The sequence below is a fragment of the Solanum dulcamara genome, chromosome 6 (genome assembly GCF_947179165.1).
Source record: "Solanum dulcamara chromosome 6, daSolDulc1.2, whole genome shotgun sequence".
Lineage (NCBI taxonomy): Eukaryota > Viridiplantae > Streptophyta > Magnoliopsida > Solanales > Solanaceae > Solanum > Solanum dulcamara.
This window is the reverse complement of record NC_077242.1, coordinates 76,558,185-76,583,186: the sequence shown is the minus strand read 5'-3', so window position 1 is coordinate 76,583,186 and position 25,002 is coordinate 76,558,185. Positions and strand designations below refer to the sequence as shown.

At 33.0% G+C, this 25,002-nt stretch overlaps 2 protein-coding genes across 2 annotated transcripts; both read right to left on the bottom strand.

Annotated features, from left to right (window-relative positions):
• Positions 1-3,512: 3,512 nt before the first annotated feature.
• LOC129893125 (defensin-like protein) lies at positions 3,513-4,457 on the bottom strand. Its single transcript, XM_055968619.1, has 2 exons — positions 4,303-4,457; positions 3,513-4,001 (listed from the first exon to the last, which is right to left on the bottom strand). Exons 1-2 carry the CDS (start codon positions 4,364-4,366, stop codon positions 3,751-3,753), a joined length of 315 nt encoding a protein of 104 aa, XP_055824594.1. The 5' UTR covers positions 4,367-4,457; the 3' UTR covers positions 3,513-3,750.
• A 3,181-nt stretch (positions 4,458-7,638) lies between these two features.
• LOC129891610 (defensin-like protein) lies at positions 7,639-8,666 on the bottom strand. The gene is made up of 2 exons (XM_055967025.1): positions 8,527-8,666; positions 7,639-8,111 (listed from the first exon to the last, which is right to left on the bottom strand). Exons 1-2 carry the CDS (start codon positions 8,588-8,590, stop codon positions 7,849-7,851), a joined length of 327 nt encoding a protein of 108 aa, XP_055823000.1. The 5' UTR covers positions 8,591-8,666; the 3' UTR covers positions 7,639-7,848.
• Positions 8,667-25,002: the final 16,336 nt, after the last annotated feature.

Genomic DNA, 25,002 nt, shown 5'->3' with positions numbered 1-25,002 from the left:
GGAAAAGACAATCAAAAATTGTACAAGAAGGCCCAATATCCTCTGGGAACTAGGAGGACTCACCGACTGGCTAGGAGTGTAAGTGGATCTTCAACGGAGCGCCGGTTGATGATCTCTAGTACCTGTCTTTGCATCATGAAACGATGCAGGCCAAATGGCATCAGTACATGGAATGTACGAGTATGTAAAATGGACGAATACAACGAACATCAATGAAGAATCAATCAACTCGGGAACTCAACTCAAAAAGGGTAACAACTCAATCAAATGTCCTAAGTCTAAACAAGGATATGATTTAAACAGGACTAATCATACACAAATCAACTCAATCTGACTCAGAGAACTATCGACACCTATTTGGGAGTTTCTCTTAACCGACAACCAACACTTATGAGCCAGTGAAGGTACAACGAAACGACGTTGTTGCCATGCCCGTTCATACCTTGCCAGGGCATGAACGACGAACACTCATGGATCCAATCCAACCAGGTCCTATAATGTCAGGACAAAAGCTCTCGGGGAAGCATCCGACTTTAACGGTTCAATCCCCCCTACGTTTGGCAACACAGGTATTGGGTTTGAGTATGGACTATACTCTTGCCCAATTCGGTGCTCGATACTCCTCCCAAGACTCAATGCCCATAAAACTCCATCAAATCAACTCAATCAACTCATATCAACAAGTCTCATTACAACCTTGTCAACTCATCAACTCTATCACAATCAAATCTCAATCTCAATGCTCAATCTCAATCATATCTTCAAGGAAGTTTTAAATGCACATATATAACATCATCTTTATATAATCAATCATTACCTCCATCCATTTGAGAAAATCCTTGTGACTCATCACATCCTCAAGACTTCAAATCGACATTTTTATAATAAGCAACATGTTTAAGAAAATAGTATACTTTATCAAGTCTACAAAATTAAGAAGACCAATAAAATACATTTAGCAACTCATTTCTTCATCATCTCCTACTCACATAAGGGCTCATTTTAGGAACCTCTTAGCTCAACAACATTAATACATAAATAATAAAATAAAATAGAAACAAAACTCATTCAAACATGTATCATACCAAGAAACTTCATTTTCATGAATAGCTAACCTCAAAACAAGGATAGGGCACATGGGTGGACTCAAACCATGTTTTGGATAGCCTTACATACCTTAGAATAGACTTGAAGAAAACCTTGTGGTTGGTCTTCAATGGAAGCTTGAGGTCTTGAAGCTCTTGGAACAATTCCTTGTTAGAAATGGAGAAGAAGAAGGAGAAGAGGAAGAGAGGGATAGGCTTTCTAGGGCTTTTTTTTCTAGAGAGAGAATGGGGCTGAAGAAAAATGACCCCAAAATACACAAGGCTTGTGTATATATAATTTCGGAAATTTCTCAAATTGCCCTTCCTCCAAATTCTGAAAATTAGGCCAAAACGCCCTTGGCGCGATAGTGGCGCGTCGCGCCCTTACAGCGCCAAGCCTATTGTCCTAAATTCTGGGAATTTGGCCTGAAAAACCCTGCACACTTTTAGTGGCGCGTCGCGCCAAGGACCAAACTACTGAGGCATGTTTCTGGCACGATAGTGGCGCGTCGCGCCCTTACAGCGCCAAGGCCATTTCCCCAGCATTTGTAACCCAGGCCAAAATGAAATCCCTGTCATGCTAGTTCGTCTTTGGATCGTCATATCTTTTGACTCCGAACTCCAAAATTTATGTTCTTGGTGGCGTTGGAAAGAAGACTCGATGACCTTTAATTTGATAGGTCGTGGGCCACTCGGATTGACGTCTTTCGAAAGATAGGGTCATTAAAAGTCGACCCTTACATGAACTCGTCCTAAACTTAGCCACGACGGATATTTTGGACTTAGCTCGGTCCTAGAGGCCCTCAATGACCCCACATCACCTCCAACGCTCTTAAATTTTACCAGGGACTCATCTCAACTCAAGCACATATTTCAAAATAAATACGATGGGCCTCATACGTATACAAAGAAGACCCGAATCTTAGGAAATATTTTGAGGGGTGTTACATTAATATTGATTGATATTCATTGAGTAGTGTATGAAGTTTACTACTCATTTAATTTTGGTTGATATGTTGTTGTGATTGGTCTGAAATCCCGAGGCCATGAAATCCATAATCTTGAACTTGCCCAATTAAAAATGGTGTCTTGAATAAAGAAGGCTTGATGAAATATTGTTAATGAAGTGGAATGTAATCATGAAGAGTGATAAATTAATTATATTTGGATCGAGTGTCACATTTCGATACGGTATATTTGGATCGGGTGTCACGTTCCTACACGGTATATTTGGATTGAGTATCATGTTCCGACACGGTATATTTGGATCGGGTGTCACGTTCCGGCACGATAATATTAAAGGAAAATAAATTAAAATAACTTAATACTACCCAATCTCCAAAAACTCATTTTTTTCAAAAGAGTGTAATGTGGAGGTTTGAGTCCTCATGTGTGATCTTGATATTGTTGACTGGTTATGTAATTGTTTATTGGTTGCCACCTATTAAGTGTTATGGTTGATTTCCCACTATTATTTTATGTATATTGATTTCTATTTTGAGTTGACCGATAATACCTACTCAGTACGTGTTGTCCTGTACTGACCCCTACTTGTATCTTTTCTTATTTTATTTTGTGGAGTGCAGCGAGTGTTCCACCGACTTTGATTCGACCTCAGCTCTAGTCAGTCTCAAGACCATCGAATTTCAGGGTGAGCTATCCTTCTAGCTCGTGATGGATTCTCTCGGTTATGACATGGTGTCTTTAGTTTTCGGACACATTTTGTTATTTGTTTATTCTGGTGTTTGATATTTCCAGACTTAGTTTTAAAATTTAGATGTCATTCATGTGATGACTTTCAGATTTTGGAGAACGTCAAGTAATAGATTTTAGTGGCTTTTATTATTTCTGACTTTAATAAGATTGAGCTTCCGCAATATTGTTGTGATTTATAAGTTGAATCGTTAATGTAAGTTGTGGTTTGTATCGTTGGTTCTCCCACCTAGGAGGTTAAGTGTGGGGGCCACTCATGTCACAGTTTGGGTCGTGACACAGACCCAATTGACAGCTGGTTAAGAGGGACAAGGGGATTAAAATAAAAGGCTTATGCGTATTATGAGAAAAATGTGTGTTTCACTCTCTCGCTTTCTCTCAGTTTAAGCTTCTCATATCCCTTCTTTATTTACCCCTAGTTTTTACTTTCAATATTTTTGCATTTCTTTTTGGTTTATTATTTGAGTAGTTGTGTTTACGTTATGAAATCATAATTGATCCTTCGTATTATTAATATTGTTGAAATTCGGACACTGTTATATCAAAGTTGACCTGTTATGTATGTAATTTTTCATTATTAATCAGAGGTGGGGTGGTATATATGTACTGCTTCATCATTATCCACAGGTCTTGAGTCTCGACTTCGATTCATGAATGTAAGTAATTTTTATTAAAGAGTGTTCAAAAAATGAATCGTGATAGAAAGCGATCAAATAAATGAAATACAGATTTCATACATTAAATTAAAGATCGTAGTCGATCAATTTTTATTAAAACATACATAAACTTGATACAAGATTTCAAAAGGATTAATGATTGTGTCACAACTTATTTAATGTGTCAAATGGCTACTAAAGGCCAATAACACAACATTATAAGCTACCCTTTTTTAAGAAAAGGCAACACTTTATTTATTTTGTTTTTGACACTCAAAATCCTTAATCTCACTTAATTACTCCATCATAATCTTTTCTTCAAGCACATCTTCACTTAGATTTTTTTGTTCCTCACCCAAAGTTATTTCTTTATTTGAAACTTTCTGAAGTTCACAAATCTTAGTACATAGGCACCTTCTTTGGAGTTTGCTACAATGACCATCTGTAAATCCCTCAGTGAGACAAGCTTTTCTACATGGATAGTTGGTAATACATATTCCTTTGAAAGTTTGGCTTACTGATTTGCAAATGTGCTCAGCTTGCACCTCTACAATCATTCACAAGTAGTTACAAATGTTAGAATAAGATAGAGATGTAATCGAAAGAAATATTTTTCATATAATTTTAGAGGAATATAAATAAACAAATTATTTCAGGATTTTTCATAGTTGTCAAACATAGCAAATAACTTTAAAGCATTTATTAATTCACTATTCTTTAGATTTCATTTGAACAGTTCGCTGCCTACTTAGTTACATTTATATATATATATATATATTTCGTTTATAAAAAGAAGAATTGTGTAATTGAGAATATTTTTATGAAGGAATAAATGATGGACGGCATACCATAGGCAACAAAGAGCATCATTGCCAAGACAAGAAATGCCATGAAGCAAACGGAGCGAGCCATAGTCTCTTTGAATGAGTAAAAGAGAATGGAAATGTTTTTTTAATAATAAGAAAGATTGGAATTTAGAGTTGTGAATAAACCATAACGCAATGGAGGTAATTTATAGGCAGTGAACTAAGAGTAAGACCAAAAAAGATAATATTTAGTGGGTCAATAATATGTGAATGCAATGACCTTAATTGAGGGTCATTTTCGGAAATTTTTGAGAAATTACTGTTTTATCCTTTTGATAATAGTTCTGAGTCATATTTGGTCCGTTTGTGTGACGAGTTTTCACATTTTTTTGAGAAGTTGAGGATGATAGGAATTTTTGAGTTTGAGTTGAATCACAATTAATCTAAATTCACGTCAAAAAATTTCACTTTTGAGAAATGAAGCAGTTGCTAGGCATGGATTCCACAAAAATAGAATACTATTCTAAAATATTCTTAATTTTGAATTGAAAAGTGTCTTTATTTTAATTTGTAACTCTTTCATATAAATTTAAAGCTCATTCTAAAATACATTTTGAAAAAATTATGGTAGAATATATTTTTCATATTCTTAAATTTAAAATGATTATATTTCCCTTTGAAGATGAAATGTGATATAAACTTCTACAATATCAAACTTACTGATGTATTTTTATAATTTTTAATATTTATATTTATTTTCAATACATTATTCAAAATTTTGAATATACTAGCTTATTCAATTATTTTCTAAGTTTTCTAAAATGGTAGATAATTAAGAAATATTTTATCCCTCAATCAGATAAAGGCCCTATATTAATAAATATATATGTATTTTTCTTTACTTACTAAACATAATAAGTTTTATACGATTTGGAAAATATTTGGCACATTTAAATATGTGACATTTTCAAAGGTTTGTGACTTTTTTAAAGGGTTGTAACATTTCCAATAAGGCACAATAAATACTTGTTCACACTACTTTTTGTTTCCTCTCATTTTTAAATAACAATATATAGATCTTCTTGTTCTTTTGCACAAACAAATTTTAGTGTACTTTACTGCCTTTGAATGATTCGCTGACACGGTAGTTTTAGGTACCAATACATCGCTGAGTAAGATTGTTCTATTCTGAGAAGATATATTTTATTAACATTGGGTACTTGAGGGTAATAATTTCCTTAACGATTTAATGTGCATTCAATGAACTCAATTTTCTTATTTTCAATATTGTTTCTGTTATGTTGCAGATTATATTTTCTTTATTGGTTTTAACTTTTTGATTTTGAAAATCACTTTCATCTTTGTTGTTTCTTACGGAATTCTACAAAGTTATTATTCTAAGTATCTTAATAATACAGATTAAACAACATCTAATTGGGTAGGGTCTGGGGGGGGGATAAAAAAAAGAATTAGGTTATTTTTTAAGTCACGTGCTATTTTTAGAACTTAAAAATCAGTTTTAAGATTATTATTTTTAATTCGGCATGTTAATAAATAGGATAAATATACATTATTTATTAGACGATGAGGGTATATATGCATCATGTGTTAGACGACAAAGATATAATGCTAGAAATAGCAAAGTTAAGAGATATATTTATCTCTTTACCCTAAAATAAATGTGAATCGAAAAAACATGTTTATTGACAAGCCAATAAGTGTGAATAAGAAAAAACGTGTTTATTGACAAGCCTTAATTAGATATACGTAACTTCAAGTAATTAACTCCAGCATGTGACTCTATGCCATTTGGCAACATATGTTTTACGTTTACGACCGTTTGTATAATCATAAATTTTTAATGCCAGGCTTCAATTTTTTTTTGTCATTTTCGAAGGAAAAAAACAAAATTGGGAGTTGGAACTAATGTGATAATAGGAGATATCAAAAAAAAAATTAAAACACTTTTAAATTTGACGGGAATTATTAGTTTTGTTTTCAAATCATTGACAGTTCTTAAAACACCTCTTTAATTAATTAACTGAATTTAATTACTCCCTCGATCATGCAACATGAGTGAAATACTACATCCCTAAATTCTCGCAAAGTTTAGGGGTGCTTTCAACACTCCTCTTGATATTTTATTAAGATCTCCATGCTCCTGCAAGAGTTTGAGACCACTTTTATGTCATGTGGTAGATTGAAGATGTATTTAAGTTCAGTTAGTCAACTAGATGAGTGTTTTTAATGTTGTCAATAGTTCAGAGACGAAACTGATAATTTACGCTAAGTTCAGAGGTTTTCAATACTTCTCACAAAAAATGAAAAAAGGCTTATGCATATTATAGAGAAAAAATGTATTCTTATAACGCTTCTTTATTTACCCCTAGTTTTTACTTTCAATAGTTCATCATTTCTCTTTGGTTTATCATTTGAGTAGTTGTATTTACGTTCTGAAATCATAATTGATCCTTCGTATTATTAATATAGTTGAAAATTCGATCATTATTATATTAAAGTTGAAATGTTATATATGTACTTGTTCATTATTAATCAGTAGTGAAGTGGTATATATATATATATATTCTTCATCGTTATCCACATATCTCGAGTTCAATTTGAACGTTAAAAATTGTTTAACCCTTCAATATGAAACTTATCGACACAAATATGAATTTAACCCTAATATGAATGTCCAATATTGGAGTATCAATCCAAAAATGAAATGTTTACTTAATCATGCCCTACTTTAATTTCTTCATGAACATCCAGATGCTCCTAAAACGTATAATTTTGTCTTCTTTTTTTTGGTTTTTTATTCGGTGTCTGGTACTCATATTAGCACTCGACTAAATTCGAATTCGCATCGAAAAGTCCCACATTGAAGGGTACATTGCCTCTCTAACAAAGGCGACTCCGAACCCAAGGAGACTAGAACCCGAGACCTCTTGATTAAGGGTGAAGAAGTACTTACCACTCCACCATAACCCTTTTTGGTCCGTACAACTTTATCTGTTACCAAATGACAATATTTGTACATCTCTATTAATATTTCGTCAATAGACACATTTTTAATATTCAAGAGGAAAAGAAAATACTGAGACTTCTTAACTCTATCTACTCTCTAAATTATTGTGACAAATTTTGTTGGGCTAACTTTATATATATATGTCAAAAGACTTTACTTTAAAATGTTATTTTATTCATCCTATTTTTTTTCGTCAAAAGAGAAGATTTGAGGGCATATTTCTTCTAAAAAAGAGTGAATAAATTTCATGTGCATTTGAAGACTAGTTCTGCTTCGGGTCACTCTATAATTCATCAGAAAACGAATCATGATAAAAAGTAATCAAATAAACGTAATACATATTTCATACATAAAGTTAAACATCGTAGTCAATCATTTTTCATTAAAACATACATAAATTCGATACAAGATTCCAAAAGGATTAACAATGTGTCACAACTTATTTAATGTGTCAAATGGCTACTAAAGGCCAATAAGACAACATTATAAGCTACCTTTTTAAGAAAAGGCAACACTTTATTTATTTTGTTTTTGACACTCAAATCCTTAGTCTCACTTAATTACTCCATCATAATCTCTTGTTCACGCAAAGCTTCCTTTAGAGTTTTTGCTTCCTCACCCAAAGTTGTTTCAACTTCATTTGAAATTTTCTCAAATACACATGGCTTAGTGCATAGGCACCTTCTTTGGAGTTTGCTACAATGTCCATCTGTAAACTTTTCCTTAAGACAGGCTTTTCTACATGGATAATTGATAATACATATTCCTGTGAAAGTTTGGCTTACTGATTTGCAAATGTGCTTATTCTTCTCAGCTTGCACCTCTAAAATCATTCACAAGTAGTAACAAATAATAGAAACAAATGTTAGAAAAAGATAGAGACGTAATTGAAAGAAATATTGCTCGTATAATCTTTAGAGGAATATAAACAAACAAATTATTTCATGGTTTTTCATAGTTGTCAAACGTATACAAATAGCTTTAAAGCATGTATCAATTCACTATTCTTTAGGTTTCATTTGAACGATTCGTTGCCTGCTTAGTTACATTATTTTTAATTATGATTTCATAACAGAACTAGAGATCATAACCCTCTTCTATTTTATTTTTTTTCGTTTATACTTAGTATTTTGACCAAAGAAATAAAGTACTTAATATTTTGACCAAGAAAAATAGAGTAATTTTACACATTATTTTATTTTATAAGGTTTTAGTGGAATAAATGATGGAAGACAAACCATAGGCAACAAAGAGCATCATTGCCAAGACCAGAAATGCCATGAAGCAAATGGAACGAGCCATTGGAAATGCCAAGATTGGAAATGTTTTTTTTTTTTAATAATAAGAAAGATTGCAATTTAGAGTTGTGAATAAACAATAACACAATGGAGGTAATTTATAGGCAGTGAAATAAGAGTAAGACCAAAAAAAGTTAAAATTTAGTGGGCCAATAATATGTGAAGCAATGGTTGTTGGTAATCTTAATGCTTGGAGATATATTAGAAATACAACAAACATGTTCTTGTTCTTTTCTTTTTTAAAAAAAAAAAAAAAATGGGGGCAGGGGGTTACACATTGAAAAATTGAATCATCACCAACAAAAAAAAAATGCAATTTAGAGTTGGGATCTCTCTGCACGAATACGAATTTAATCATGCCTTAATGCGAGTATCAAATATCGAGTGCGAAATCAAAAATAAATATTTCTCTTTTTTTACTTTTTTTTTTAAGTTGGGGGAAGAGAAAGGAAAAATGAGTTAGGGAATTATAAGATGGGGAATCGAATCTCACCAATAAAATAAAAGTTCAGGTAGCAAACCAAATGAGCTACTTATAAGATTAAAAAAAAATAGCATGTTCCTCATGGTCATTAAGCTTTAATTTTCTATTTGATATTTCATTTGGTGTTTGATACTTGCTTTATTTCATCCCACCAACTATCACCCACCTAAAAAAAACTTTATTACTACATTAGATTCGTGTATATATATATATAATTATTTGCACTATCAATATATTTGTTCAAATATAAGAAATTTCAGATTTGAATCTTTAGTACGAAATCATCTTTACATTAACTTGATTTTTTTTGTATTTCGTGAGTAAATCTATTAATAGTTTTCCAATACACATGTTCAGAATATTCAAGTAAAAAACACTCTTTAATTAATAGGGGCAGAATACATTAGAGATTTCAGATTTGAGTCATGGCTAAAATAGCTTTTGCTAGAAAATATTTTATCCATTTCAATGTGAGGCATCTCTGTACGAATACAAATTTAATTGTATCCTAATAGGAGTGCTAAATATCGAGTGTGAAATCAAAATAAATGGTATGTAATATCATCCCTACTTTCTTCATGAATATCCAAATGTACAACCTTATCTGTTCCCAAATGATAGAATCACATGTTAGTAGTGCTTGATTTTTTTTCAATTTTTAGTACATCAATAGACACGTTTTTAACATTCAAGTGAGAAAAAAAATTTAAACCTAGCTACTCTCTAAATTGTAATAAATTTTGTTGGAGTAACTTTAGACTTTACTGTAAGATATTAATTAATTCATCATGCTTTATTTTTTGGCTGAAAAAGAAAGTAGGTAGGCAACTTGTCGAAAAAAGAGTGAAATTCCCGTGTTTGAAGGGTAGCTCTTGCTTGGGATCGTCCTAAGATGATCATCTCATAGTATTGAGAAATAAATCAAATCGGATGGTTTTATTTCTCAATATTATTGACTCGATCCTGACAAACGAAAGTCGAAAATTGAAGTGACTTCATTAAATACGGAATTTTAAAAGATTTTGTGATATGTAAGCCCAATAAATTTGAATAAGGCCCATGAGAATGAATATTAGATTGGGCCTTGAGTTGCAATTTGGCCCATTGGTTTTGCCAAATAAAATGGCTTCACTCTTCCAATCTACCTATTTTTATTAGAGAAAATGTTCAATTTTTCCCTTTAATTATTGTGTATTTGTCTATTTTAATAATAACTCTTCAAATGACTTGGGTACCATACAAAATTTCAGTCTATATTAGCAAATATTCAATGAAAGTAATAGCATATTTAACACATATTATTTATTTATTTATAATTCGGATAAGAATAGAGCAATTTTATTCATCTCACTACAATCCACGATGGTGTTAAATTAAGAACTAATTTTTTTTTCTTTTTCATCCGCTATTCATAATACCTACTTTGAAGTCCAACTAATACGAATCCACCATGGAAAGTCCCACTTTAAAGAATTTCGAAATCAACTAATTCATAAGTTAAAAAGGTGTTAAATCACTTCTCACGAAACCAAAACTACCTTACCATATTTCTCTATTATTAAACCATATGTCCAATCACAAATATTTCTTTGAAATGATATATTTACCCTGAGACACATCTTGAAATTTTATTTTATTTTATTTTATTTTATTATCACTAAACAAGTTACCTGCTTTTAAAAAATTAAATGAGTGACTATAAACAGATTCATAATTTAAATTTAATAAATTTAACCTTTCAGATTTTACTAGTATTGAATTTATTGATATTTTTGTAGGTTTTTATGTATATAATCATATTTTTCTATAATAATATTTTACTAAGCCAATTAAATTTTCTTTGAAAATGATTTTTATGTTATGTTATATTATGTATTTTGTATAACAATATTTCACAATAACAATAAAAAATATACAAATAAATAATAATATTATAAAAAAAATCACCATATAATTTTACTCTATATCAAAAATTATGAATTCAGATAATCCTTAGCCAAAAGATTATGTCCACCAAGTTACCCAATGTGATAATATCAACTTGCATCTTTTTTCCACACATGTTTGGTACATCATCAATGTTGCTATGGACTTTATTACACTGTTTGGTCAACATCATCCTTGCAGAACAAAAATTGCCGCGTAAACATCATGTGACATTGTATACAGACGGTTGGCAAATATATTTTGTTCTTGTTTTAATTTATACGATATAATTTAACTAATTATAATATTTATACGTGATAATCGATTTTCAATCAAGTAATATATATATAATATAGTATTAGTTTTAACATTTTAATATCAATATTAAGTGATATTAATTTGCATAAGTGGCATATGTAATAATTCTCTCTTTAGTGCATAAAAATGACTTTCATTATTATCTTTAGTTAGTGCAAGACTAAATCATTCCATTGTGTATTTTTAACCTAATTATCACTAATAAGTGGTGCACTAAATCATAATGATGATAATGATGGCATTCCATTATTTTTTCATCTTTTGAATAATTTCCTCTCCTTTAAATAAATGGTTTTCTTTTTTTTGAGAGGAAACAAAACATTGAGTGTATTAAGTTTGTCAAAAAAGAAAGTTCTTATTAGTTGAAGGGAGATGTTCTTTTTGTGGAGCTTTAAACTCAATCTTGTCCAGAGTTTATTGAGTTACATTTTGTGATAAGGTTGTTGTATTCTGGAGGGAATAAGTCAAGAGGAATACTGCTGGACCGGTGAAAAGATTTGCTGCAGTGGACTTGAACCTCCTTAAAGAGAGCGAGATATACACGCCTCAGCCAAGAAGAGAATTTATTTTCTTCATTTTATTTTTCAATTGTAATTTATAATCTTTTAATTTCACCAACACATAATATAATTCAAAAATCAAGAATTCACATGTTCCTTATTTTACTTCTAAATTCGCGAGATCCCCTCCACCTTTTCTTTCATTACTAATGAATATTCTTGAATAGTAAGTAAAATAGAACAAAATGATCATGTTTTATTTTTCGATCGAAAAGAAATGTCTTAAACAATTAGAAAAGCACTTTAATGAACAAATTTGATATTGAGCAATTTAATTAAGATCATACCATTTGTTTAGTTATAAAAATTTGTCATTTAAAAGGGTTACTTAATTTTAAAGTTCCTTTTGTATAGACTATTTTTCATACAAATAGAGAAGAAATAAGTTTCAATTCTTCTCACGTCGATATCGATTAATTGAAAAGGCAAAATTAATTGAAAAGGCACATCTTGAAATTTTATTTTATTTTATTTTATTATCACTAAACAAGTTACCTGCTTTAAAAAAATTAAATGAGTGACTATAAACAGATTCATAATTTAAATTTAATAAATTTAACCTTTCAAATTTTAGTAGTATTGAATTTGTTGATATTTTAGTAGGTTTTTATGTATATAATCATATCTTTCTATAATAATATTTTACTAAGACAATTAAATTTTCTTTGAAATTGATTTTTATGTTATGTCATATTAGGTATTCTGTATAACATTATTTCACAATAATAATAAAAAATATACAAATAAATAATTATATTATTAAAAAAATTCACCATATAATTTTACTCTATATCGAAAATTATGAATTTAGATAATCCTTAGTCAAAAACCAACTCAATACTCTCAACTTCGGTAGTATGCATCGTTTTCAAGATCTTCTACATCTCTTCAATGAAATTTTGAGGATCCTCCTCAATCTTAGACCTTATGAAGACTGGCGGGTTCATCCTCAGAAAATCTCTAATCTTTGTGGTGGAAGACGACTCCTTAATGCTAGAGTTAGGAGTTGGTGAATTATGGTTACCCATCTGGGCAGCTACCAGTTGAGTGAGAATGGCAATAGCTTCTCTAAATTTTGCCTTCGAAGTAGGAATGGTATGAACAATAGGTATTTGGGGTACCTCAGTAGACCTTTGTAATGACCTCCTTCTTAGGGCCCACATATTCAGGTATTGTCTATGCCAGGGTCGTCCAGTTCGCACCTTAGTCTCTCTTCACGCTGCAGCGCTATGTGGTATCGAACCCGGAACCTCTAGCTCCTTTACATCCACCTTAAGGGGATCGCCTTTCACCAATTGAGAGTGGAAGAAATACTCTTATTGAAGCCTTACATACCTGAATTCCGAAGCTTTAGTCGGAACCGCATTGAAGAACTCAATGACCACTCTTTACTCCGAATTGAAGAACTCAATAACCACTCTTGAACCCCTAACCTTCTCTCTTCACGAGAGCGTTTTGTGTACTATCCAAAGTATATGAATAACCGGAATACTATTTCTACACTACTAAAAACTAAAACTATATTTGAGAATGAGTAAAGAAGTGTATAGAGAGAAGAGTTGCGTGAGAAAGCTTGATAAATAAAATGAGGAAATAAGGTAGGTATTTATAGGTGTGGAGGAGGGACCTAAGAATAAATAAAATAATTATAAAGAAAAAATCAAATTTAATGGAAAATTGTGATGTCATGGGTGATGTCAAATGGAGGACAATTGATGTCATGAGTGATGTCAAATGTATCTAGATCTTTCCATTATATGTGAGATGAGTTCTCTTTAACCGAATACGCTTTTTCGGAGCTGAGTTTGAATAAGATAAATTCCTTATTAGGATTTGGTGTCTTCATAAGAATTGTAGATATGGAAGTCTAGTTTCATGTCGTTCAAGAATCAACCAATTTTGAGCAGCGTACAGTGAAATATGAATTTTCTTCTATAATCACTCCATTCTATCACAGCATCCTTTCTTACAACAATTAATTTATTTGACCTACTTAACCTCCGAAACTTAAAATATGGTCCACAAAAGTTGTAGGTAATGATATTGTGGTTATTTAAAAATTTAAATCACCTAATGCGAACCATCCTTTGAAAAGTTATGCCCAAAATACAGAGGCTATATCATTTTTAGGCGAGAATTGAAACATTGTATACAACGTTTTTAGGGGATGTTACATCTCGGAGGCCAAAAATTATTTCTGAGTGTCGTCCACGCCTAGGGTACCCTCTCGAGGCAATATTAATTTGGTATCAGAGCACAGAGTTCAGGATTTCTAGGATGTCTATGAAGCCGTGTCTAGTAGAGTCTTGTTTATGGATGTGTCGTGCACCACACTTATAATCAGGAGGCTATAGGACATTAGGAATTATTTCACTTCTTTCATAATCTGAGTTCGTGTGATAGAGTTTAACTTCACAAAACTTCCTTTCTAATTCGTGCACTTATATATTGCAGGAAATAATGTGGGTATTTATAGGTGTGGAGGAGGGACCTGACAATAAATAAAAATAATTACAAAAGATGATATTGAAAATTCAATGGAGGATTGTGATCTCATGTATGATGTCAAATGGAGGACTATTGATGTCATGGGTGATGTCAAATGGATCTAGATATTTCCATTGTTGGTGAGATGAACATTTTTTTAACGAAATACCCTTTTTTGGAGCTGCGTTTGAACAAGATAACTTCCTAATTAGGATTTGGTGTCTTCATATGAATTGTATATCTATTAGTATACTTTTATGTTATTCAAAGAATCAACCAATTTGGAGCATCATACGGTGAAATATGATTTTTCTTCTACAAATACTCCATTTCGTCACAGCACCATGTCTTGCAAAAATTAATTTATTTGACCTACGTGTCTACCGAATCTGTAACAACCCCTAAAATGTTGTATGTCGGTATTTCAATTCTCGACGAAAATAATACAGCCTCTGTATTTTGCGCATAACTTTTCATAGGTTGGTCCAAATAAGATGATTCAAATTTTTGGGTAATCACAACATCCTTACCTACAACTTTTATGAAGAACATAACTTCAAATTCGGAGTATAGGTAGGCCAAATAAATTAATCTTTGCAAGATATAGTGTTGTGACGGAATTGAGTGTTGATAGAAGAAAATTCATATCTCACTGTAGGTTGCTCCAAATTCATTATCTTTTGTGACTCCTTACTTGGCTAGTAAATTTGAGATCCTTTCTGAGTGTCTTCTTGAGCCTTTCAGTGTGTCTACTCCTGTTGGTGATTCTATCTTAGCTGAGAGGGTCTATAGAAATTGTACTGTGTCAATCTATCATAGGGATACCATGGCTGACTTAGTTGAGTTGGACATGGTTGATTTTGATGTGATTCTTGGTATGGAATGGCTTTATTCTTGTTATGTTTCAGTTGATTGTAGGACCCGAATTGTCAAGTTTCAATTTCCAAACGAGCCTATCTTAGAGTAGAAGGGAAATTTTGTAGTGCCTAGGGGTAAATTTATTTCCTACCTTAAGGCTAGGAAATTAATCTCTAAGGGATGTATATATCATATAGTCCGAGTCAAAAATATTAATGATCAGACTCCATCTCTTGAGTCAGTTCCCATTGTGAATGAGTTTCCTGAAGTCTTTCCTAAGGATCTACCCGGAATCCCTCCTGATAGAGAGATAGACTTTGGTATTGATGTCCTTCCTGATACACAACCTATCTCCATTCCTCCTTATAGGATGGCTCCTGCTGAGTTGAAAGAGTTGAAAAAACAACTGAAAGACCTCCTAGATAAGAGGTTTATTAGGCCAAGTGTCTCACCCTGGGGCGCTCCTGTCCTATTCGTGCAAAAGAAAGATGGGTCCCTTAGAATGTGCATTGATTACCGACAACTAAACAAGGTCACCATTAAAAATAAGTACCCTCTCCCCAGAATAGATGATTTATTTGACCAACTTCAGGGTGCCACATGCTTCTCTAAGATATACCTCAGATCAGGCTATCACCAGTTGAAAGTGAGAGAATGTGACATCTCGAAGACGGCTTTTCGAACCCGCTATGGTCATTTTGAGTTCCTTGTTATGTCCTTTGGATTGACAAATGCTTCAACAGCTTTTATGTCACGCCCCGGGAGGGTACCCTAGGCGTGGCCGGCACTCAGAAACCATCTCTGGCTTCCGAGAGAACCACTTGATCTCATTACTTATTTGTTCATCAGCGGAAGACTTAAGAATACTAATGTGGGCTTGTCATCATCAATATTAAAAGAAAAAAAAATGATAATTCTTAGAAGAAGTAGTTTCTAAGGAGAACTACTCGGATTACATCATCAAACTCTGTCTATGAAGCCTCTAATACTCTTAGATGGTGCCAATGACATGTCCATGGCTACCTCAAAAGAAACATCACACTCAACAATAATAAAAGGATAAGGAGTTCCTTCGAATACAAGAAGGACTCACCAAATAGCCGAAAAGAAATGATATTCAACGATGCGCCTATTGAGGATCTCTAACACTTGTATCTGCATCATAAAACGATGCAGGTCGAATGACGTCAGTACGTGGAATGTACGAGTATGTAAAATGGCAGGAAGGTAAGGATAGATATCAAGAAACTCCTCTCAAGAAAACTCAGCTCAGAACTCAACATCATCTCAACATCAATATGTAATGCAAGTTTAAAATATAATAATAAAAATAATAGTAATAAGCAATGCTTACTCAGTTGGGAGTTTCTCTAACCGACAACCATCACTTATGAGCTAGCGATGATACAACGAAGCGATGTCGTTGCCACATCCATCCAATACCTTGCCAGGGTAAAGGACATCATCATCTTGGATCCATTCATCAAAGTCCTCTTTTTGAGACTTAAGAGGCATAGCCTCCATCCTACGCTGGCTACGTAGTTATGGGGTTTGAGTCAATTAAACTCTTATCCAACTCGGTGCTCAATACTACTCCCAAAATATGTGCTCATATTAAACTCATCATCTAGTCTCATTGGACTTTAATTTAAATCATCAAACTCATCTCATTTCATGTTCATCAATCATTATACTTCCAAAAACATCATTTACATCTCATCAAAACATCTTGCTCAAAATATCATTTTCTCAAATTCATTCAAATTCAACTCTTTTGCTCTTTCAAAACTCAATAAAATACATATATAGTATTAATTCATATAACTCTCTTTTTATCAATGAAAATAATAAAAAGACAACATCTTTACTCAAAACATGTGTAAAAATATTCATGAACATCAAATCAATTAGGATTCATGGGAAAGTAGCCATGAACAATAATTCCAATAATATGAGAGATAACAATAATAATAATATTAATGCATAAATATATCTAACTCAATAGAAGAAGAATTAATTCATTTAGAATTCAAGATTTGGATAAAACTCAACTATAACTCAATTATAATGAATTTAAATATTGGGCGCATGGACGAACTCAATCCGATGCTATGAAAGCCTTACATACCTTAAATCAGAAGCTTTACTTCGAATTGGAACACTCTTGGACCCCTAGCCTTTTCTTCTCGCCGAAGCATTTTGTGTACTACCCGGAGTATAAGAATAACCGGAGTAGTATTTTTATGCTACTAAAACTAAAACTATATTTGAGAAGAAGTATATAGAGAGAAGAAATGCTTAAGAAAGCTTGATGAATAAAATGAGGAAATAAGGTGGGTATTTATAGGTGTGGAGGAGGGATCTAACCATAAATAAACATAATCATAAAGGATGATCTTGAAAATTCAATGGAGAATTTTGATGTCATGGATGATGTCAAATGGTTCTAGATCTTTCTATGGTAGGTGAGATGAAATCTCTTTTAACGGAATATCTGTTTTCGAAGCTGCGTTTGAATAAGATAAATTCCTTATTACAATTTAGTGTCTTCATAAGAATTGTAGATATAGAAGTCTAGTTTCAGTTAGTTCAAGAATCATCCGATTTGGAGCATTCTACATCGAGATATGAATTTTATTCTACAAATACTCCATTCCATCACAGCACTATGTCTTGCAAAGATCAATTTATTTGATCTACTTAAACTCCGAATATTAAGATGTGTTCTTCATGAAAGTTGTAGGTAATGATGTTGTGGTTACTCAGAAATTTAAATCACCTAATTTGGATCATGCTACATCGAGATATGAATTTTATTCTACAAATACTCCATTCCGTCACAGCACTATGTCTTGCAAAGATCAATTTATTTGATCTACTTAAAATCCGAATCTTAAGATATATTCTTCATGAAAGTTGTAGGTAATGATGTTGTGGTTATTCAGAAATTTGAATCACCTAATTTGGACCATCTTATGAAAAGTTATGCCCAAATTACTTTAGGCATGAGAGAACATAATCAAAATACTTTTAGAACATGATCAAAATACTTTAGAACATGATCAAAATACTTTAGAACATGATCAAAATACTTTAGAACATGATCAAAATCTTTAGGCATGAGAGAACATGATCAAAATACTTTTAGAACATGATCAAAATCTTTTAGAATATGATAAAAATACTTTAGTCATGAGAGAACATGATCAAAATACTTTTAGAATATGATCAAAATACTTTAGAACATGATCAAAATACTTTAGTCATGAGAGAACATAATATAATCAAAATACTTTAGTCATGAGAGAAATGATTATGATCAAAATACTTTTAGAATATGATCAAAATACTTTAGAACATGATCAAAATACTTTAGTAATGAGAAAACATAATATAATCAAAATACTTTAGTCATGAGAGAAATAATTATGATCAAAATACTTTAGACATGAGAGATCATAATATAATCAAAATACTTTAGTCATTAGAGAATATAATTATGATCAAAATACTTTAGTAATGAGAGATCATAATATGATAAAAATATTTTTAGGCATGAGAGATCATAATATAATCAAAATACTTTAGTAATGAGAGAAATAATTATGATCAAAATACTTTAGGCATGAGAGATCATAATATAATCAAAATACTTTAAAACATTTTTATGTCTTCATATAAGGACCTTTCATAAATCAAAAAAAATTCAATGCATTTAAGAGCCAACATAAACTAACATAAGATAGGTGATTAAACTTCAAATATTTAATAATCTATGCAATTAGAATCATGATATGAAAATCCATAATGTTTCATGCCTCAAAATTATTATTTTTTTATAATTTATTTGGACTTCATGAATTAAAGGATACATGAATCAATAACATTTTAAGGGGTGTTACATTTTATGGACCTCATGAACCGAGTATTCAAGCCATACCTAGATACGTTTGTAATTGTCTTCATCGATGATATTTTGGTCTACTCTAGAAGTAAGAGTGAGCATGCTAATCACCTTAGGATTGTCCTTCAAACTTTTAAGGAGGAGGAGTTGTATGCTAAGTTTTCAAAATGTGAGTTTTGGCTTGAGTCTGTAGCATTCCTAGGTCATATTATATCTCGGGATGGAATCCAAGTTGATACTCAAAAGATTGAGGCAGTTAAGAACTGGCCCCGACCCACCTCTCCAACCAATATAAGGAGTTTCTTAGGTTTGGTTGGTTACTACAGGAGGTTTGTTGAGGGATTTTTATCCATATCCTCACCATTGACTAAGCTGACTCAGAAGAAGACTAAGTTTCAATGGTCTGATGCTTGTGAGAAAAGTTTTCAAGAGTTGAAATCTAGATTGACTACTGCTCCAATACTATCCCTACCCGAAGGAACAGATGGTTTTGTAATCTATTGTGATGCTTCAAGAGTTGGGTTTGGATGTGTACTGATGCAGAAAAGTAAGGTCATTGCCTATGCCTCCAGGCAACTTAAGACTCATGAGAGGAACTACCCCACTCATGACCATGAGTAGGCAGCTGTGGTATTTGCTCTTAAGATCTAGCGTCACTATCTTTATGGTGTACATGTGGATGTGTTCACAGACCATAAGAGCTTACAGTATGTATTCAGCCAGAAGGAGCTGAATTTGAGGCAGAGGAGATAGCTAGAGTTGCTCAAGGATTATGACATGAGCATTCTCTACCACCCAGGTAAAGCAAATGTAGTTGCTGATGCTCTTAGCAGGTTATCTATGGGGAGTACAACTTGTGTGGAAGAGGAAAAGAAGGAGTTGGCAAAGGAAGTGCATAGACTTGCACGTTTGGGAGTTCAACTTATTGACTCTAGTGAGGGTGGTATAATAGTACGAAATGGAGCTTTATCATCTCTAGTTGCAGAGGTGAAAGAAAAGCAAGATCAGGATCCCATTCTTCTTCAACTGAAGGATGAGGTTCACAAGCAGAAGGTAATGGCTTTTACCAAAGGGGGAGATGGAGTGTTAAGATATCAAGAAAGATTATGTGTTCCAAGTGTTGATGGTATTAGGGAGAGAATCATGAAAGAAGCCCATAATTCTAAGTATTCCATCCATCCAGGTTCAACAAAGATGTATCATAACTTGAGAGAAGTATACTGGTGGAGTGGAATGAAGAGAGATATAGCAGAGTTTGTGTCCAAGTGCCCTAATTGCCAACAAGTTAAAGTTGAGCACCAAAGGCCTTGTGGAGTGGCTCAAAATATAGAGATCCCGGAATGGAAATGGGAAATGATCAATATGGACTTCATTACCGGTTTACCACGAACCCGCAAACAACATGACTCTATTTGGGTGATTGTGGATAGGATGACTAAATCGGCCCATTTCTTGCCGGTTAAGACTACGAACACTGCAGAGGATTATGCCAAACTGTATCTTAGAGAGATTGTTAGACTGCATGGAGTTCCTTTGTCTATCATCTCTGATAGGGGAGCTCAATTTACTACTCAGTTTTGGAAGTCATTTCAGAAGGGCTTGGGTTCAAGAGTGAACCTTAGTACTACTTTTCATCCGCAAACAGATGGCCAGGCAGAGCGTACGATACAGACTTTGGAGGATATGTTAAGAGCCTGTGTCATTGACTTCAAAGGTAATTGGGATGATCATATACCTCTTATTGAGTTTGCATACAATAATAGTTTCCATTCGAGTATTCAAATGGCTCCTTATGAAGCTCTGTATGGGAGGAGATGTAGATCACCAATTGGTTGGTTTGAAGTTGGTGAAGCTGAGTTGATTGGACCAGACTTGGTTCACCAAGCTATGGAGAAGGTGAAAACCATACAAGAGAGGTTGAGGACTGCTGAAAGTTGCCAGAAATCCTATACTGATGTTAGAAGAAGAGATTTGGAGTTCAAAGTGTACGATTGGGTATACTTGAAAGTTTCACCCATGAAGGGTGTGATGAGATTTGGAAAGAAAGGGAAGCTTAGTCCCCGCTACATTGGTCCTTATCAGATTATGAGGAGGGTAGGTAACGTAGCCTATGAATTAGAGTTGCCTCCAGAATTAGCTGCTATTCATCCCGTGTTTCACATCTCTATGCTTAAGAAGTGTTTGGGAGATCCTTCACTTGTTGTCCCAGCTGAGAGCATTGGGGTGAAAGAGAGTTTGAGTTATGAAGAGATTCCAGTTCAAATTCTTGATGGTCAGGTTCTCAAATTAAGAACTAAGGAAGTGGCATCTGTCAAATTCCTATGGCGAAATCAATTTGTTGAAGAGGCTACATCGGAAGCTGAAGAAGATATGAAGGCTAACTATCCTCATCTATTTATGCCTTCTGATGACGATATTCAAGGTAATATTCCTTACTTCTACCTTTGAGTTGATGTTTATTCTTGAGTTTGAGTCATTGACCATTTGAGTATCGGAGTTGATGTATTGATGATATTCATTCTTTATGTCTCCTATTTTTATCTTTATTCGAGGACGAATGATCCCAAGGGAGAGATATTGTAACAACCCCTAAAATGTTGTATGTCGTTATTTCAATTCTCGATGAAAATAATACAGCCTCTGTATTTTAGGCATACCTTTTCATAGGTTGGTCCAAATAAGGTGATTCAAATTTCTGGGTAATCAAAACATCCTTACCTACAACTTTCATGAAGAACATAACTTCAAATTCGGAGTATAAGTAGGTCAAATAAATTAATCTTTAAAAGATATAGTGTTGTGACGGAATTGAGTGTTTATAGAAGAAAATTCATATCTCACTGTAGGTTGCTCCAAATTGGTTGATTCTTGAACGATATGAAACTAGACTTCCATATCTACAATTCTTATGAAGAAACCAAATTCTAATAAGGAATTTATCTTATTCAAACGTAGCTTCGAAAAAGAGTATTTTGTTAAAAAGAACTCATCTTACCTACCATGAAAACATCTAGATACATTTGACATCATGCATGACATAAATTGTCCTCCATTTAACATCATCCATGACATCAATATATTCCATTAAATTTTCAGATTTTTCTTTATAATTATTTTATTTATTGTTAGGTCCCTCTTTCTCACCTATAAATACCCACCTTATTTCCTCATTTTATTCATCAAGCTTTCTTAAGCATTTCTTCTCTCTATATACTTCTTCTCAAAATAGTTTTAGTTTTAGTAGTATAAAAATACTACTCCGGTTATTCTTATACTCCGGGTAGTACACAAAATGCTCCGGCGAGAAGAAAAGGCTAGGGGTCCAAGAGTGTTCAAATTCGGAGTAAACCTTCGGATTTAAGGTATGTAAGGCTTTCATAGCATTGGATTGAGTTCGTCCATGCGCCCAATATTTAAATTCATTATAATTGAGTTATAGTTGAGTTTTATCCAAATCTTGAATTCTAAATGAATTAATTCTTCTTCTATTAAGTTTGATATATTTATGCATTAATATTATTATTATTATCTCTCATATTATTGAAATTATTATTCATGGCTACTTTCCCATGAATCCTAATTGATTTGATGTTCATGAATATTTTTACATATATTTTGAGTAAAGATGTTGGCCTTTTTATTATTTTCATTGATAAAAAGAAAGTTATATGAATTAATACTATATATGTATTTTATTGAGTTTTGAAAGAGAAAAAGAGTTGAATTTGAATGAATTTGAGAAAATGGTATTTTGAGCAAGATGTTTTGATGAGATGTAAATGATGTTTTTGGAAGTATAATGATTGATGAACATGAAATGAGATGAGTTTGATGATTTAAATTAAAGTCCAATGAGACTAGATGATGAGTTTAATATGAGCACATATTTTGGGAGTAGTATTGAGCACCGAGTTGGATAAGAGTTTAATTGACTCAAACCTCAGAACTACGTAGCCAGCGTAGGATGGAGGCTATGCCTCTTAAGTCCCAAAAAGAGGACTTTGATGAGTGGATCCAAGATGGTGATGTCCTTTACCCTGGCAAGGTACTGGATGGATGTGGCAACGACATCGCTTCGTTGTATCATTGCTAGCTCATAAATGATGGTTGTCGGTTAGAGAAACTCCCAACTGAGTAAGCATTGCTTATTACTATTATTTTTATTATTATATTTTAAACTTGCATTACATATTCATGTTGAGATGATGTTGAGTTCTGAGCTGAGTCTTCTTGAGAGGAGTTTCTTGATATATGTCCTTACCTTCCTGCCATTTTACATACTCGTACATTCCATGTACTGATGTCATTCGACCTGCATCGTTTTATGATGCAGATACAGGTGTTAGAGATCCTCAACAGGCGCATCATTGAAGATCATTTCTTTTCAGCTATTTGGTGAGTCCTTCTTGTATTCGAAGGAACTCCTTATCCTTTTATTATTATTGAGTGTGATGTTTCTTTTGAGGTAGCCATGGACATGTCATTGGCACCATCTAAGAGTATTAGAGGCTTCATAGACAGAGTCTGATGATGTAATCGGAGTAGTTCTCCTTAGAAACTACTTCTTATAAAAATTATCTATTTTTCCTTTGATTATGACTAGCCCACATTAGTATTATTAAGTCTTCCGCTGATGAATAAATACGAAATGAGACCAAGTGGTTCTCTCGGAAGCCAGAAATGGTTTCTGAGTGCCGGCCACGCCTAGAGTACCCTCTCGGGGCGTGACAGAATCTTAATATATGGTCTTCATGAAAGTTGTAGGTAATGTCGTTGGAGTTATTCAAAAATTTGAATCACCTAATTTGGATTAATCTATGAAAAATTATGTCCAAAATAAAAAAGAAGTATAATTTTCATCGAGATTTGAAACACCACATATAACGTTTTAGGGGGTGTTACAACGCATATGAAGAATGGTTCGAGTCTTGACAAAACAAAATTAGGGGTGTTACATTTATCTTGAGTGCCCTATCTGATTTTGCAAGTGTTGGTTAAATGTTCTGCGAGAGAAGTCTTCTTCGGTCCCAAATGAATTGGCTTATTCGAAAAAGGTCTTGTTCTTTGGAAGATCTATCTCGTGTCTGGTACTGCATGGTTCCCTTGAAAGTGTCTCAAAACTTCAATACATCCGCATCTTGTACATCATCTTGGTCTGTTATTGATGCCCTTTGAGATCCCTTGCAAGCCTGAAAAAGAAACCAAGAAGAAGAAAATAAGATTCGTTAAGCATGCTAACCAAATTCACGACGTGCCAGATTATACCGTCAACTTCGATAATTTGTTCAGGATGATTTAATATTCCATATTTGGAATAGATGTACTCCTTGAAGTCTGATTGTATATAGCATTAAACAGCTCATGATTTGGACACTCTAGGCTCAAGATACATGAGATTGCGCGAAGTTAGACAGACGTGTGAGTTAACATTGATGAAATACATGTATAATTACAGAAAGTCATTGGATATTATTTTTGTACATGTTATAGTTCTTGGTATCCTTTTTCCAATGAAGTAATAATCTCATGATTCCAATTCTCCTATTCCAAGTTACGAATTTTCTACCACAGACGTGCGAAGTTGAAGAGCCGAGCAAGACAAAATTTTGAGTTGACTTTCGAAACAATATTTCTACCAATCTATAAAGCCTTTGGCTCGGATGTTTACACATATTATAGTTCTTTGAGTTTTATTTCCAATGTAACAAGAAGATCGTGATTTTGGCATTCCTACTCCAATTTACGAATATTCTATCACAGACGCGTGAAGCTGAAGAGCCAAACAAGACAGAATTGTGAGCTGAATTTGAAACAATATCTGTACCAATTCATAAAGCCTTTGGCCGTGATTTGTTGTTACATATGGTATTTATTTGATT

Coding starts and splice junctions, on each gene's coding strand:
- LOC129891610 (XM_055967025.1), bottom strand. CDS start 8,590: ATGGCTCGTTCCATTTGCTTCATGGCATTTCTGGTCTTGGCAATGATG. Junction 8,112..8,526: donor GATGCTCTTTGTTGCCTATG/GTTTGTCTTCCA, acceptor GAATGATTTTAG/AGGTGCAAGCTGAGAAGAAT.
- LOC129893125 (XM_055968619.1), bottom strand. CDS start 4,366: ATGGCTCGCTCCGTTTGCTTCATGGCATTTCTTGTCTTGGCAATGATG. Junction 4,002..4,302: donor GATGCTCTTTGTTGCCTATG/GTATGCCGTCCA, acceptor GAATGATTGTAG/AGGTGCAAGCTGAGCACATT.